General features: G+C 57.3%; 1 protein-coding gene across 18 annotated transcripts in view; it reads left to right on the top strand.

The window, feature by feature from the left end:
- The window catches only part of DNM1 (dynamin 1), a 43,524-nt gene extending 27,824 nt beyond the window's left edge, over nucleotides 1-15,700 (top strand). For 2 of the 18 annotated variants that reach the window (XM_086324865.1, XM_086324863.1), the window contains exons 12-23: nucleotides 170-240; nucleotides 420-471; nucleotides 677-688; nucleotides 2,965-3,078; nucleotides 7,044-7,153; nucleotides 8,060-8,171; nucleotides 8,632-8,643; nucleotides 9,023-9,193; nucleotides 10,487-10,728; nucleotides 11,101-11,316; nucleotides 13,451-13,487; nucleotides 14,434-15,700. In XM_086324865.1, the coding sequence (XP_086180991.1) occupies nucleotides 170-240; nucleotides 420-471; nucleotides 677-688; nucleotides 2,965-3,078; nucleotides 7,044-7,153; nucleotides 8,060-8,171; nucleotides 8,632-8,643; nucleotides 9,023-9,193; nucleotides 10,487-10,728; nucleotides 11,101-11,316; nucleotides 13,451-13,472 (1,134 nt within the window). In that variant the 3' untranslated portion in view covers nucleotides 13,473-13,487; nucleotides 14,434-15,700. The other 16 variants (XM_086324861.1, XM_086324859.1, XM_086324871.1 and 13 more) reach the window with 14 other exon arrangements.
- Nucleotides 15,701-16,029: the final 329 nt, after the last annotated feature.

Genomic DNA, 16,029 nt, shown 5'->3' with positions numbered 1-16,029 from the left:
TCTTTATTTATTATGGATACTATTATGGATATCTTTGTTTATTATGGTTTATAGATTTATTTCTTATGGATTCTATATATGCTGCAAGTGTGCTTCTCCCAGATGTTCATGCATTTTAAAACTCTATGGTATCTTTTCCATTTGCCTGCTGACCTGTGTATCCTTGAAGGTCATGCTCCTCATCGATATTGAGCTGGCTTACATGAATACCAACCATGAGGACTTCATAGGCTTTGCCAAGTGAGTGCTCCTTGGTCAGAGAAGGTGACAGTTTGTGTGACTATGTGTGTGTGTGTGTGTGTGTGTGTAGGGCCCAGGCCTGCTGGGGCAAGCCTCTGGGTCTGGTGCCCACTGAACAGTAGCAATGAAGCTGGACCTCTGGAGAGAGGTTCTGGGACTCTTCCTTCTCTCCTCACTAGTGCTCAGCAGAGAAGCAACCAGATGAACAAGAAGAAGGCTTCAGGGAACCAGGTGAGTGAACTCCAGTGCCCTAGCCGGAGGGATGGAGGGTGCCGGATGGACGCCAAGCTCTGAGAGCCCCCTCCCCCGAGGGGAAGGGTCCCACAGGGGCCAGGGAGCCTATCAGATGCCAGCCACAAGCCTCCCACTCTGCCTCAGTAACCCTCTCTCCTCTCTCCCAATGCTTCTCGTGGTTGCTATGGTTACCTCTTTGCAGGATGAGATTCTGGTGAGTACCAGGACTGGGGCTCTTGGTTTGTATAGTGAGGGGGAGGAGGGGACCCATTTGTAGCGGGGATGCTCAGGGGTCAAGAGGACACCTTTTGGTTTGAGCTGCTTGCACACAGCAACACATGGGTGTCCACACAAGCACTCAGGCCAGAGGCAAGGCTTAGCCACACACAGAGTCCTACCAATCTGTCCTTTGGTGTGCATGAGCTAAGCATCTCCTTCATCCAGAGGGAGACCACATGGGCTGGAGTGGGCCAAAATGTTTGGCAGAGACCTGGCATTGAGTAGGAGCTCTTTAATATCTGTCAGATGGATGGATGGATGGATGGATGGATGAGAGAGAATGTTTTTAAGCTGGCATCCCTACCAGAGAGTTGAGGAAAGAGATGAATGAAATGTCAAGAAACCGGGGCCTCCTCACCTGCTCTGTTCTTCAGATCTCTGCTGAAACATCACTTCTCAGCCCCAGTTGTACCCCAAGCCATAGAGTCCGAGCTTTTCTAGAGGCCATAGTGTCTTTGTGATAATCTAGATGCTTGTGTGCTCACTGACATCATATCACTTCCCTCTTGAGCCCTCTAAGGGGAAGGGCTGGGTCTGTCTTGTTTACCAGTAAATCCTTGGCCCCCAGCGCAGTGCCTGGCACCCAATAGGTGCTCATTAGAAGGAAGGAGTTCATGAATGCAATATCCCAGGGCAATTTGATTCAGCACACACTCACTGGGACCTACACTGTGCTGGCCCCTAGACAGGAGTCAGACTCTAGTCCTGCCCCTTGTAGGCTGGGCTTGCAGTCAGGCCCCAGGGGGAACAGGAGGTTCCCGGTGCCCAGGCTCTGGAAAGGGGTTTTGAATGAGCAGGGAGGAGGGCAGAGCTGCGGTGGCCGAGGGAGCACAAAGGCTGGGAGTCAAGGCGGGAGCAGGGCAGAGAGGTCTGCTGGTCAGATGCTGGAGATGGAGAGCCAGGGTACAGCATTTGGACTCAATTCCAAAGACAGTGACAAGATGCCAAGGGGGTCCTCTCCAGATGGCACAGGCTGGGAGAGGGCTCACGGAGGCACCTGGCTCTTTGTCCCTGTTAACCGCTAAGGCAGCTATTAGCTGTGATCTGCTGTGTGACTTGGGTTCTCAGGCTTCTCAGGGAAGCCAGAGGGTCAAGCAGGCTTGACCCCAGAGGGCTTTCCTGCTAGCCTAAGTCTCCTCTGTCTTCTCAGGGGAGAAGCCAGGGAGGCCAGGGCTTGGGGGAGGGAGTGGAAGCAGCTCCCTCATCCCCTCAGTCTGGCCCGCCACCAGGGTCTAGTCGATGGCCCTGCCCTTGAACCAGAATCCACAGGCCCAGATCTGTGTTGATGGCTCAGGACGGTCCCAGGGCCAGCTGTTTCCTGCTGTGAAAAGAGACCTTTGCCCATTACTCTGGGTTTCCCCGGGGAAGAGGAGTCTAGACAATTTGTGCTCAGCAACCCCCCACTCCCGCCTCCCACTCTACCACCACCACCCCCCGTCTGGGACCTGGAGACAAAAACTCTTAGAATCCCACTGTGGCAGCCTTTGTGTATTCATGCCACAAATATTTATTGATCACTTACTGTCTGCGGAGCACACTGACAAGTACTAGGATACACCAGTAGAGGAGAGAGTTCACAGTTTAGCAAGGCAGACGACATGAACTAATAATCACACACACACACACATTCAAAATCCCAGTCATCATCATAGAAGAAAACTTCAGGGAATGATGAAAGATTATAATATGGGTTCTGATTATCCTGGGAGCCAGGGAGAGCCTGTCTGAGAATGTGACTTCTGAGCCTATACCCTGAGGATGGAGTCAGATTTGTCAGACAAACAGGGGGAAGTGCTTTCTAGGCAGAGTCAACATCAGCATGTGCAAAGTCCCTGAGACAAGTCTTTGAATAAGCTGACTCTTAAGCTGAGAAGATATACTTTGGCTCATGTTGCCCAGTCAGCCACCTAAACTCAGCTTGCACACTTTTTAGTGCTGGGGAGCTCATCCCCTCCCAAGGCCACCAGTTGCCTACTCAGATGGCTCCAACTGACAGAGGCTCTTTATCCTGAACTGACCTCTGTCTTCCACTCTGTTCACTTGTGGTTCAAACCAGGGTAGATCTGGCCCCTACCGTCCCTGACCAGCCAGGCCTCCAAGAGCTGAGAGAGGGGTGGCCTTTTGAGTGTCTCTTTTTGCCTACCTATCTTCCATGGGGAATCCTGGCCTATGTCCAGTGACTTCCTGTCCCCCCACCACACCACCTTTCAGGTCATCCGGAAGGGCTGGCTGACCATCAACAACATCGGCATCATGAAGGGAGGCTCCAAGGAGTATTGGTTTGTGCTGACTGCCGAGAATCTGTCCTGGTACAAGGATGACGAGGTAAGTAAAGGGACACTTGTCATCAAGGGATTTGTCTGGTGGCCAGAGTCAGGTTTAGATCCTACCACAGGCTTGGAGTGGACTGGACCACCAAATAGGAGTATTTGGTATCTATTTCACGACTGATTGACTTATTTTTGGCTGGGTCCAGTACTTAGTTGCAGTGCAAGGACTTAGTTGCCCCAGGGCATGTGGAATCTTAGTTCCCTGACCAGAGATCAAACCCATGTTCCCTGCCTTGGAAGGCGGATTCTTAACCACTGGACCACCAGGGAAGTCTCCCAACAGGGGTATTTAAAAATCCCATCAAAGAGCTTTGAGTGAAGCTGGGAAGTAAGGACCATAAGCAGGCAGTTCTGGGGGCTCATCCAGGCAGGATGGGGAAGATGGCTTGGCCGGATGGGGGAGCTTGGGGGCTGAGCGCCCTGGAGAGGGTAGGCAGGGATGCTGAGCGTCCCTCTCTGACCCCACCAGGCCCGCAGCCTTCCTGTTTTCTTGCTCCAGGGCGTGCCTGCTCCTCTGTGGCCCCCACAGGCCCATGACACACACAGTCCAGCTGCCAGACACAGTGTTAACCCCTGCACCCCAGTCCCCCAGGCCCCGCAGTCCAAGCAAGATGCCCAGGGTGCCTCCAGCCGGAGGGTCTAAGACCAATGGGGCCCACAGAGGCGCCACACCGAACCTCTCCCTGCCCGCCAGGCATAGACCCCCCTGCCACCTCCTCCCCTGCTGTTGGTCTCCTTTAAGAACCAGTCTATTTGGCTTCCACATCTGGATTCCAGAGGTGACCAAAGAGAGCAGGGAAGGCTGGGATGGAGTGGGGAGGGGGGTGGGGGGATGGCTTGTGGTAATGAACTCCAGCTGGCCAAGGAGTGGGGGAGGGGACCCTCTTCTTCCTGAGGGGGCTGTTGAAGGACAGCGGGGAGCAGAGCTTGGGGTGGTGGCCTGCGATTTTGGTCTCCAAGCCCCTCTCGGTGATCCCTGGCACCCTCTGAGTTGCCCGAGGTAGGGCCCCCCTCCCCACCTTGGGCGGGCCCCCTCTGTCGTCACTGGCAGGGGCGCCAAGCCATCTGGACCTCATTACCCCAACCCTGGCCTCTCCCAGAGCCCGGGGCCCCTTGAAGGGATGGAGCGTGAGGTGGCGGGGCATGCGGGGGGGGGGGGTCGGGTGGGGGTCGCTTCCTGCTCTGCCTCCCAGGGAGGCTCCCTAGACGTGTGCCGTGGATGGGGGGGTGCCGACTGCTGGCCCCCACAACTGGTGCCCCTATGCTGCAGTTCCTTACACAGGGCCGGGGGACATTGTGAGCTGGGGCTGAGGGCCAGCGACTGTCTACACTGTGGGGGAGAAAGAAGTGTATCTGAGAGGGCCCCCCCACCCCGTCCTTGTACATGTGTACGTGGCGGGGTGTCTTTTGGGAGCTTTGTGTGTACATCTGAGTTGAGTCACATGTGATGCTGGCCTGTCTGTGGGGGTGGGAGGGGGTGGGCAGAGAATGCCGGGAGGTGGGAGCCTGGTGGACGCGGCGTGTGGGTGTTTGACAGGAGAGCGTCTGGGTTATAAGCATCAGGGTGTGTTTGGTATGTGAGGGTCTGCGTGTGCATTTGGGGGCAGACCACGTGTGCCCGTGCTCAGTGTGTAAATGCCGGTGTGTATGTGCGGCGAGTGGGCGCCAGGAGCAAAGACGTGCGTGTGGCACGTTTGAGAATATGTATCGTATGTACTGGGGATGTAAGGATGGGAGAGGACCAGAGTTCCGTTGTGAGTGGATATGAGTGTGTGTCTGTGGGAGCTTGTGTATGTGTACACTTGTATGTGTGTGGGACATTGGATGTGCAATTTAAAACTTGAATGCAGGAATGTATGTTTCTGAGTTGGGGGTGGGGTGTTGGTGCTGAGGTGAGGGTGCCTGTGTGTGTTGGATGTGAGTGGATTTTTTTTTTTTTGCACTAAAACTGCTGGGGTCACGGAGGTGGTCCGGACTGGGGGGAGGCTGATCTGTCCCCCTTCTCCACCCAGCCACCAGCCGTCTGCTCTTCAGGACTTGGATGACCCTCTGGGCAGACAGGCGGTCGCCCACAGCCCAGCCCTCACTGACCCCCCATCTTCTCAGTCTCCCTCCGCCACCCATCACCACCCCCACCCCATCCCACAGCAGCGTGGCACCCCCCCCGCCCCGCCTCCCTCGGTGCCTCCTCCCAGCCTCCACCCTGTGCCCCCCAAGCCCCCTGCCCCGGCTCCAGGCTCCGGTTGTGGGATGGCGGCCGGGGGTCGGTCCAGGTCTCCAGCGGCGGCGCCGAGGGTCTAACCCAGCCCAGCCTAACCAATGTGCAGACTACTGTACAATTTGGGAGTCCTGAACAGATAGTCTAAACACTGGGTAGACGGAGTGGAGGGGGTCCCACGATCCATCCAGGCAGCAGTGTCTGTCCGTCGGGTGTGAGTTCGGCCCCGTGTCCCGGAGATGCAAGGCCCCCCAGCCCAGCCCAACCGGTCCGGGGTCCCCTCTCTGCTCCGACTCCCCTTCTGCCTCTTTTGACGTGGCAGGGGCGAGCGGGAGCTGTGGCTGGGAAGGAGGGGCCTGGGGAGGGGGCCGGCCTGCGGGAAGGAGGAGGCTGCTCCTCACTGGATCCAACCCCAGGGCGGGTGGCGGCAGGGCCTCCCTCGAATGCTTCCAGATGTTCCCTGGCCGTGTGTGTGACTTCCTCCTCTCCTCCCCCAGCCGCCCTCCGGGGCTCCCGGCCACCCGCCTGGCATAAAGAGGGCTTTATGTGGCTGGTCGGTCCAGGCGGGTGGGTGGTGGGTGGGGGCAGGCAGAGGGAGGTGGGTAGGATGACACCAGGACCGGGAGCAGGGTCCTCTTAAACCCAGCTCCCCTACCCCACCCCGCCGCCCAAGATCCTGGGCGAGGCCCGGAGTCCTCCAAACCCACACAGACACCTCGCCCCACCCGGGGGCATGGGCCCAGAGGAGTCGGGTGGGCTAATGGGGTACAGGCAGCAGACACCCTTCCCCTCCTCCCAGAGCCCCATCCCCGGGTACCTCCTCTGCAGACTCCAGAGCTCCTCCCTTCTGTCTGTAGGACAGAGCAGCCTACAGACACATGTGCACATAGGCCTGGCACCCGCATGCCACCCACAGATAAGCATATCTCCTCCTAGACGATACAGATAAACCAGGTTCAGCCCATTATGTAAACGATATGTACATGTCCCAGAGGCACATTTGTGCAAACACACAGATATTTATAACTGCCGTGCACACCAAAAAAACTGTGCACACATACAAACATACTCACCCACATGGTCGGACTGGCACCTCCTCAGGCACCCTCATGCACACACAAGGACACACGGGCACAGGGACAATGGTGAGAGAGCACGTGCTCTGGCGGGCATGGATTTGCACAAACACAACCCCACACATTGCACACACTCACCACTTCTAGGCTTGTGCTGTGTGTCTGTCTGATTGCTAACACATGGGCGGCTGTGGGGGGGCTGCTGAGCCAGCCCTTTGAAGACACCAGGCCCTGGTGGCCCCCCCCTCTTTCCCTGTCTCTCCAGTCAGGAAATGAAGTCAGAGGCTTATCCAACGCAGGCCCCACTGGCCAGGCCGGGGGCGAGAGAGGCTGAGTGTGGCGGTCCCTGGCTGGGGCTGGCCTGGCTTGTATCCAGGGCTTGCTTGGGGCTGGATGTGGGAGCCAAGCTCAGCCTCACTACCCCGGGCTCTTGAGCTCTGGCACGGATGCGGAGGTGGTGGGAAGGGCTTGAGCCAAGGTGTCCGGCAGGCCCAGAGCTCTGGGGCCAGGCTTTTACCAGATAGAGCCTGCACAGTTCTAGGGGGCTGGTGGTCCCTAGTCCCAGGTGCCCACCCCAACCCCTCGCCCCAACGCAGAGCATCCTTACGGAGTGAGGGGGGGCAGAGAACAGCGCCAACCTCACCATCACTCCTTGCTCTCCCTCAGGAGAAAGAGAAGAAGTACATGCTGTCCGTGGATAACCTGAAGTTGCGGGACGTGGAGAAGGGCTTCATGTCCAGCAAGCACATCTTTGCCCTCTTCAACACGGAGCAGAGGTGCCCACCTTCCCCCATGGGGCCCACAGATCCAGAAGGGAGAGGGACCTGCCCTGAGCCCCCCAACAAGTCATTCATTTGACAAACATTTGTTGAGTTTCTCCTCTGTGCTAGACTCATGTCAAGATCTCATTCCTGGTCTGTGCTCCCCACCCCCATTTCCTTTCTCCTTCCCACCTGACCTCCCTCCCTCTCCCCCTCTGTCTCTCCTTCCCTCCTTCCTCCCCTTCTGCAAGCACTTGGTTAGTAACTGCCCTGGGTAAGATACTGGCAGTACCAGGCCTCTCACCTCCCAACCCAGGGCTGACTCTAGGGGCCTTTCTCCCATTCAGAGATGTGGGTTCAATACAGCTGCCAAGAGGAGAAAGCCAGGGAGGGGGCAATGGGGCTTGCTATCTAAACCAAGGACTGCACTGTCATGGGTGCCCCTTTGATGAGGGCTCAGTCCCTTTCTAATAGAGTATTTTACTGCTTATTTCACTGAATTCTCACAATGACCCTAAAAGGCAGGACTTGTTACTATTTTTAACTTTTTATTAATTTATTTGGCTGTGCTGGGTCTTAGTTGCAACACACAAGATCTTTGATCTTGTGGCACACAAGTTCTCTAGTTGCAGCATGTGGGATGTAGTTTCCTGACCAGGGATTGAACTTGGGGCCCTTGTATTGGGAGCATGGAGTCTTAACCACTGGACCACCAAGGAAGTCCCAGGAATTGTTATTATTAACCCATCTTCCAGATGAGAAAACTGAGGCTGGGAGAGAGGAAGGGACTTGCCACAGCTGGGAAATAAGAAAGCCAGGACTGGCCCTGCAGGCATGATGACCCCTGTCCACGCGTGCCCTTAACTACCAAGGTGAAAGGGCTTTGCCCTGTCTCCCCTCACCACCGGCCCCACCTTGCAGGAATGTCTACAAGGATTATCGGCAGCTGGAGCTGGCCTGCGAGACACAGGAGGAGGTGGATAGCTGGAAGGCCTCCTTTCTAAGGGCTGGCGTGTACCCTGAGCGTGTTGGGGTGAGTGGCAGGGGAAGTAAAGGAGGGGCAAGCTGCTTAAATAAGGGGTCCTGTGGTGGAGCCACCCTCAGTGATGCCAGGTCGTGCCATATTTTCAAGATATTGGGCTCAGAAATAGCAGGAATCCTCCCCCTACCTGCCCCAGGGTGGGATCAGTTAAGCCTTCCTCCCATCCTTCTCCAATGCCATTTTACATGACCCTTTTTCTGCTGCAGATGGCATTTCCTGTATGCCTTTCATATAATGGTGGTTCCTTGTGACTGCCCTCACTTTTCTCCCCTCTTTCACTATGACAAAGTTGAGAGTTGCCTTCGAATTGGGGTGCAGTGCCCAGATTGCTTACTCAGTCCCTCCTCTTTCCTCTCCATGTGTGTCTGCTTCGGCTATGCTCACTGGTGGCGGTGGCGGTGGTGGCAATGCTGATGTGGTGACCTCTGTGGCTTTGGTGTGGGCCTCCCAGGACAAAGAGAAAGTGAGTGTGCCCCTCCCTCACCCTCTGCCAGGCATCTCTAGCCTAGGGCCAGATCTGGTCAGGTCTTTAGAATCCAAAGGGACCTTGGAGATGTCCTTTTCCTAATTTACGGACTGGAAAAGTAAGGCAAATTCTAGGTACTAGAGTCAGAGCCAAGACGAGACTGAATGAGGGCCTGGGGTCCTGAGAGGTACTAGGGTGGGCACTCGTGCCCAGAGACCCAGAGCTATGGGGGAGCTGGTGTCTTTGTATATAGGCCAGCTGCATCTCTCTGTGCTCCAGCATTCTAGCCATCCTTGAAGGGGCTGGGACCCTGGGGATGCCTCGAACCTGGCTTTGAGGGCCCAGCCACCCTGATGCCCTCTGTTCTTAATTGCAGGCCAGTGAGACGGAGGAGAACGGCTCGGACAGCTTCATGCACTCCATGGACCCACAGCTGGAGCGGCAGGTGGAGACCATCCGGAACTTGGTGGATTCATACATGGCCATCGTCAACAAAACTGTCCGGGACCTCATGCCCAAGACGATCATGCATCTCATGATCAACAATGTGGGTTCACCACCATGTGGGGGGCAGTAGGACCCGGGAAGTGGGTGGCTGGCTTGGCCTCAGGTAGACACAGGCCAGCCACGTGGGACTGAATCGGGAGGGAGGCAGGGGTCCATGCCAGAGCTGTCAGATAGAAACGTCCTGTGAGCTTCACATATTACTCTGTAGATTCACACAACCAAATTGTTCCAGACATGCTTAAATTTTTCCAGAAAGGGCTCAGAATCTGCATCTTTTGAGAACTCCCAGACCATGTTTTGAAATACATACCCCCCAGAACCACTTCCACCTGTAGCTTAATGAAAAAGCATGGCCCTAGGGGAATTAGAACTGAGTTGAAATCTTGGGTTTGCCACAAATTCCCTGTGTGATTCTAAGCAAACAACTACCCTCTCTGAGCCTATGTTTCCTTATTTGTAAAATATGGATAATAATAGAATTGAGAATTAAATGAGTATTGAGTGCCTAACAACACGGTGCCCAGCATGTGCTAGGTGCTCAACGCATATTTAAATAACGAATAAATGAGACACAAGCCAATGGCATAAAAAACCTCCACAAATATTCTCTCCACAAATATTCCAGAGCCTGGACCAGGTAACAATGAGGGATTTTTAAGAACGTTAACCCACCTCCTAAACACAGAGACTGGCATTTCACCCAGTCCTGGCCCACATTCACACCTGGTACTCAAGGGCTCAGAACATTTTAAACTGTCATCTTCCTTATTTTGGTCCAGTGGAACATACAAGTCTTTGGAAAGGGTGTAACTACCCATTTGGGGCTTCCCGGGTGGCATTAGTGGTAAAGAACCTGCCTGCCAATGTAGGAGACATAAGAGACGCAGGTTTGATCCCCCTGGAGGAGGACATGGCAATCCACTCCAGTATTCTTGCCGGGAGAATCCCATGGACAAAAGAACCTGGTGGGCTACAGTCCATGGGGTCGCCAAAAGTCAGACACGACTGAAGCAACTTAGTACTCATTCACCTCATTTTACAGATGTGGAAACTGAGGCTGAATAAAGCGGAGTAATCATTCCTGATGCGTGATATTAATAGCCCTTGGGTGTCCCTCCTAGATCTATGACCTGAACAGTTCACTTTTCTTCTCTGGATCATCTGAGATAAAGGGCAAGTGGGGGAGTGGGGGAAGCACGGGAGATCTCTAAGTTTAGGCAGTGGCAGAGCCCCATACCCGAGCTCCGATTCCTAGAAGGGCCGGGGAGGGGAGGGCAAATTGGTTGGTACAGGCCTCCGGGTCCAAGCCTCTCCTCTCTTTGCCCACTCGCAGACCAAGGAATTCATCTTCTCGGAGCTGCTGGCCAACCTGTATTCGTGCGGGGACCAGAACACACTGATGGAGGAGTCGGCCGAGCAGGCACAGCGGCGTGACGAGATGCTGCGCATGTACCACGCACTGAAAGAGGCGCTCAGCATCATCGGCGACATCAACACGACCACCGTCAGCACGCCCATGCCCCCGCCTGTGGACGACTCCTGGCTGCAGGTGCAGAGCGTACCGACCGGACGCAGGTATCAGGGCCGGCTCCCACGGCCCCAAAGCCCCCCAGCCCGGGGCCCGCGGGAGGAGGGCCGGGACCGGGCAGTGGCGCGCCCGCGTCACCGGGGCGGCTCCCACCTGGAGCGAGGGGCGGAGCTTAGAGAGGGCGGGGCTTGTCGCGGGGCGGGGCTTGCCGTGGAACGCTGGCTGCCGGGCGGGGTGGAGCAGGGAAGTTGGAGCCTCCGAGCGGGGGCGGGCTTAAACACCCGAGTGAACCCAGGCAAGAGAAGGGCGGGGGCTTGCGCGCATGGGCGTGGCCGGCACCAGCCTGGGGGCGGGGCCTCGGTGTGGGGCAGAGCAGCTCATCTCTCCCCTGCTTGTCCTTCTGTTTCTGTCGCCCGCAGGTCACCCACGTCCAGCCCCACGCCGCAGCGCCGAGCCCCTGCCGTGCCCCCAGCCCGGCCCGGGTCGCGGGGCCCTGCTCCTGGGCCTCCGCCTGCTGGGTCCGCCCTGGGGGGAGCGCCCCCCGTGCCCTCCAGGCCGGGGGCTTCCCCTGACCCCTTCGGTCCTCCCCCCCAGGTGCCCTCGCGCCCCAACCGCGCCCCGCCCGGGGTCCCCAGGTGAGTAGGGGCTGAAAGCGGTGGCAGAGATCGCCGGGCGGGCGAGGCCGGGAGGGAGGTGGGGCCGGATCCTGGAGCATCGGCCTGGTCGCCAGAGCCGGGCCTCTCCGTCCCAAGTCACTCGGACCGTGGGTGCCATAGCCACCGGGGGTGTGGCCAAGGGCTGGCGGAGCCTGCCCCCAGGGAGCGCTGAGTCCCGCAGGTGGCCATTTCTGGGAAGGGGGCCGTGGGGCTCATCCCACCTGCCCTCTTCTTTCCAGCACTTGCATGGCGCTTCCCTCCTTTTTCACTCTCTCTCTCCCCCACACTGCATCCCTTCTTTCCTTTCTAGCCGCTGTCCTTCGATCTCCATTCCATCCTTTACTGCTGTCTCCCCGCCCCTAGGGAGCCTACCTCAGGTCTGAGGATCTGAACCCAAATCCTATCTGGATGGGTAGATTTTGTTCACTTATACTCAGGGCTATCCTAGTGCCCCCACTTCCCCAGTCCTGAACCTTTGGACCTGTCCTCGAGGTTGTCCGGCCTCTGTCCCACAGGAAAAGAGGCCAGGTTGTGACTGTGTGACCAGCAAGGTGTGGGATATGTATGTGTGGGCGTGCACACGGGTGCGAGAGTGAGAGAATGGCACCCAGGCATGTGGTAGGGCATGGAGCAGCTGGGAAAGGGGTCTGGGAACCATGGGAGCCTGATGGTTTTCTTCCTTCCCCTTGCCTCTGGCCCCACCCAGCCTGGACCAAGGTGGTGGGTGTCAGAGCAGGAGTGGGTAAAGGCTGCCAATTCCCAGAAATTTCCAGGGAAAAGGATTCTGTGTCATCCCTTGCTTTTGCCTTCTTGACCCATGACCTTCTTTCAAGGAAGGTCACTCTGGTGTCTAACTCAGTCTGCCCTGTCTCCACTGGCCATGTTCTCTGAGGAAGAACTCATCAGACCAATAGCATCCATTTATGTTTCCAGATGGCTGGAGAGGAGGGCCATGGGTCTAACATCCATGGATCTAAAATGGAGCAGAGATGGGGCTTGCTCTGTGATGACCTGAGGGCCAAGGTGGAGGGGTTAAAGCAGGCAGCATGGTGGTGTTCAGGGACACTGGACTGGAGTAGGCCTTTAGGCAAGTCGCTTTCCCTTCCAGGGCCTCAGTTTCCCTTCTACGAAATGATATTTAACATTCTTCCTTCCCAGGGTTGGAGTCGGGATCAGGGGAGACAGTGACTATAGATAGAGATACCACATTAACTGGAAAAGTGGCCATAGAAACTCTCTGCCAACTTCCAACCTGAGTTCAGATCCCTAAGGGTATTTGAGATGCCCAGGCCTGTGCTGAGGTGTGACATGAGAGCTGTAATATTTGGTACCTGCTACAACTCTGATCTGACTGACACATGGGAAGTCATGGCCTCAGGGAGAGAGCAATCTGGGGAGCTTCAAGGCAGCTTGACTTCAGTGAGATCCCAGGGCTGATTGAGATAAGGTTCAGGTGGTGAGGAGCCGGGAGGGCTTTGGGATAAGGAGCAGCAGGTGGGCAAAGATTTAGTGTGGAATGCATTAAGAGCTGCTGGCCAGAGCAGAGTGCAGATAAAATGAGGAAGAATCGAAAAAGATTGCTCTGGGTGGGGTGGAGCAGGTTGGAGAAACTTCAAAGTCCGCTGAAGTTGTCTTGTTGGGACTCAATGCCGTGGGCAGTAGGGAGCCACATAAGGCTCTTGGGTGGAGATGTGAGAGCTGGACCCTAAGAAAGCAAGGCCTGTCCCCTCTGGAGCAATGCAGGTGGCCCTCTGAGCACGCCAGGCACGAGTATGCAGGGAGCTGGTGCAAATTGCCTCCTGTGTGCGGGCAGGCGAGCAAGCTTCTGTGTTGTGACCGCAGCCCCGCGTGTGCTTCAGTGTGCCCAATGGCTGCATGCCCCAGATCCACGCTGCACGTGCCGCCAGCCAGCAAGATTGCTGGGCCTTGGTGGGGGGAGGGCGGTGTATGCGTGTTGTTTGTGGGCATGTGTGTCAGCGTGTGCATGCGGGGCCGTGGGGCCTCACCGCATGTGTGTGCACGCCCGGGCGTGTGCGTATGTGTGTCCCCCAGCCCCAGGCCCCGCCCCGTCTGTGCGTGTGAACTGCCATGTTGATTTCGTGCTGTCTTTCAGAATCACTATCAGTGACCCCTGAGGAGCGTCAGCCACGGTAGGTACAGGCCTCTCCGCCTGCTGCATGAACGGTGTGTCTGCCCCCTGCCGCACCAGCTCCGCACTGCAGGGCGCACCTGGGACCTCAGAGGCAGGACCCCCCCCCACCCTCCTCCGTCTCCCTTCCGCAGCTCCAGACTTACTCTTTCCTCTTCCTGTCCTCGCTGCCAGCTGGCTCTCTCACCTCCCTTCTCAGCGAGCCTCGGGACTCAGTGCCGCCGCCCACGAGCTCCTTGGCAAGAGCCTGGGGAGGTCCCGGGTCAGGCTCCACACCCAAGCTGGCAGCCCCCCGGGGTGCCCTCTGGAGCCGTCACAAAGAGCTCAGAGCTCATAGTTCACGGTGTCAGGAGCAGGGAGCTTGGCGAGGGTGGTGTGTAGGGCTGGACTCAGGCGGCAGAGAGGCCTTGGAACCTCACCCTGGGGTGCCACACTCCTTCCCCGACCTGAGTGAGCCCTGCTGCCAAGACGGGCAGCCGGATCCCAGCCTGGGAGCTCTTCAGACCCGAAGAGCTTCAGGGCAGGGGCGGTCCAAGTCCCACCTCCTCAAGCATGCCAGCAGCCGAGCAGCAGTTGGGGGTGAAGGCTCTGACGGTCGAATGCTTTTGGAGGGCCCAGGTGTCCCATCCACACTGTCAGCCCAGAGCACACCTCACAGGCCAGGCAGGTCTCACAGCCCCTTCCCTGGCCTCCGTGGTCTCATCACTCCAGCGTCCTCCTCGGCCCCAGGTGGAGCATGCTAGGTAGCCCGCAGGCTCCCCCCAACCTGGACCTGTTGCTCCTAGAGGTGACCTACCCATTTCGGCCACAGGGGTGACAGTGTCTGCGGACTTGGGCGAGTCGGCTTCTCCAAGTTCTGCCCCGGCTGGCCCCCCCCCCAAACTCGCCCAGCGAACCACCTGCTGCTCTGCACCTGCGCTGACTCTCGCTCTTCTGCTTTTCCCCAGCAGGAAGGGCCCAGCCTCACCTACACGACCTGCGGTCCCCCGACCAGCCGAGGCTCCCCTCTTAGACTTATAAGCCTGTGGCCACTGGCATCCGGCCGCCTGCCCTCCCTGCCTCCCCAGGGCCCCTTCGGGGGACTCGCGGGCTTTCTGCCCACCCAGAGGGGCCTCTAGTGCTCCCTCCAGCCATGCTGTTAGCTTTAGCCTCCTGGTTCAAACAGTGTTCTTTTTTTTCCTGTCTTTCTCCATCAGGCCTGGGGGCTGTTGCGTGGGGCTCAGGGTCCCACACGCTCTGAGGCTAGGGATGGCCCCAGGCCAGTGAGTTGAAAGACATGGGGGAGGAGCCCAGAGAAGAGGGATGTCAGAGGGGGCCAAGCACGTGTCTGGAGCTATGGGTGCACTGCCTGGTGGTGTGTGAGAGAATAGCGTGAGTGGTGGGGTGGGGGCTGCCCCCAGCCTTACCCCAGGCCCCCATGAAGCTCTGGCCCCTGCCCATCTCGTTTCTTCCCTTCCACCTTCCCTCTCTCGTCTCTTTCCTCTCTTCCAGAACCCTTGCCCATGCCCTCATCTCCCCCCGCCACCTCCGGGCTTGGCTGCCTTTGCCTTACCAGCTCTCTCCTGCTTTTCTCTCTCCCGTTCTCTCTTTGCTTTCTCTCCAACTGCCAGCCGATCGGGTCAGGCAAGTCCATCCCGTCCTGAGAGCCCCAGGCCCCCCTTCGACCTCTAACCAGATCCCTCCTATTCCTCGGAGACTTCCCTTTCCAAGCCTGCCCGGACGGCTGTTCTGTGACTTGACAGTGGCTACCCAACCCCAGAGCCTCCCCTCCACCTGTGACTTAGTCTGTTGTAGTGGTGAGCTGACACATCCAGGCGTGACGTTGGTGAAATTTTGTGCCCCTCTGTGGTCTTGCTCCTGCCCTGTTCTATAAATATCTATAAATACTCATATATATATATATACAAACATATCTATGGCCAAGCCTCGCCTCTGGTGTCGGGAATCAATCACCGTGCTGTCCTTGAGGAGTCTTGCAGCCCAACTACAAGGGAACACCTGTCACCCTGACATCCCCCTCCAAAGCGTGCCACCTCCAATGAGCCCCAGTGTCATGCCCAGCCTGTGGGCAGCCAGCCCCCCTCTGCCATCCTCCCATCCCAACCCCCTCCTCGAGCGTGGGGGTACCGTGCTGGCAGCTGTATGGTTCTCTGACTGCTACCAGTCTTGCTGTCTCTCAGCTGAGAATAAAACCCATTTCTGGACGATGGGGAACAGCGTGTCCTCTGCAGCCTTGTGTTCGCTGTGGTGCTTGGGGGGAGGTAAAGGTTTCAACATTGGGGTGAGGGATTGAGGGGCCCAGCTATTGATACGATGCTTTAAGATGTTGGGGGCAGGGAAAGCCCCATCCTTTCCGAGGCCTACTGGGAAAGCACCTGGAGTCAGCTGATCCTGCGAACCCTGCTCTGGCCACCAGGGGGCCCGGGAGGAGAGGCACGGGCCAGCCAGGCACTGTGGAGGGACAGGGTGATGGAATGGACAACACTTGAGCCAGAAGTCAGCACTTGGTGCTGTGGCACTCTGCTTCCCCTCCCTGAGATCAG

Source organism: Bos grunniens, chromosome 11 (assembly GCF_055505025.1).
Source record: "Bos grunniens cultivar Pamir isolate PY7600 chromosome 11, Bosgru_T2T1.0, whole genome shotgun sequence".
Classification (NCBI taxonomy): domain Eukaryota; kingdom Metazoa; phylum Chordata; class Mammalia; order Artiodactyla; family Bovidae; genus Bos; species Bos grunniens.
The sequence above is the reverse complement of the archived record's forward strand: the minus strand, read 5'-3'. Positions and strand labels throughout refer to the sequence as shown.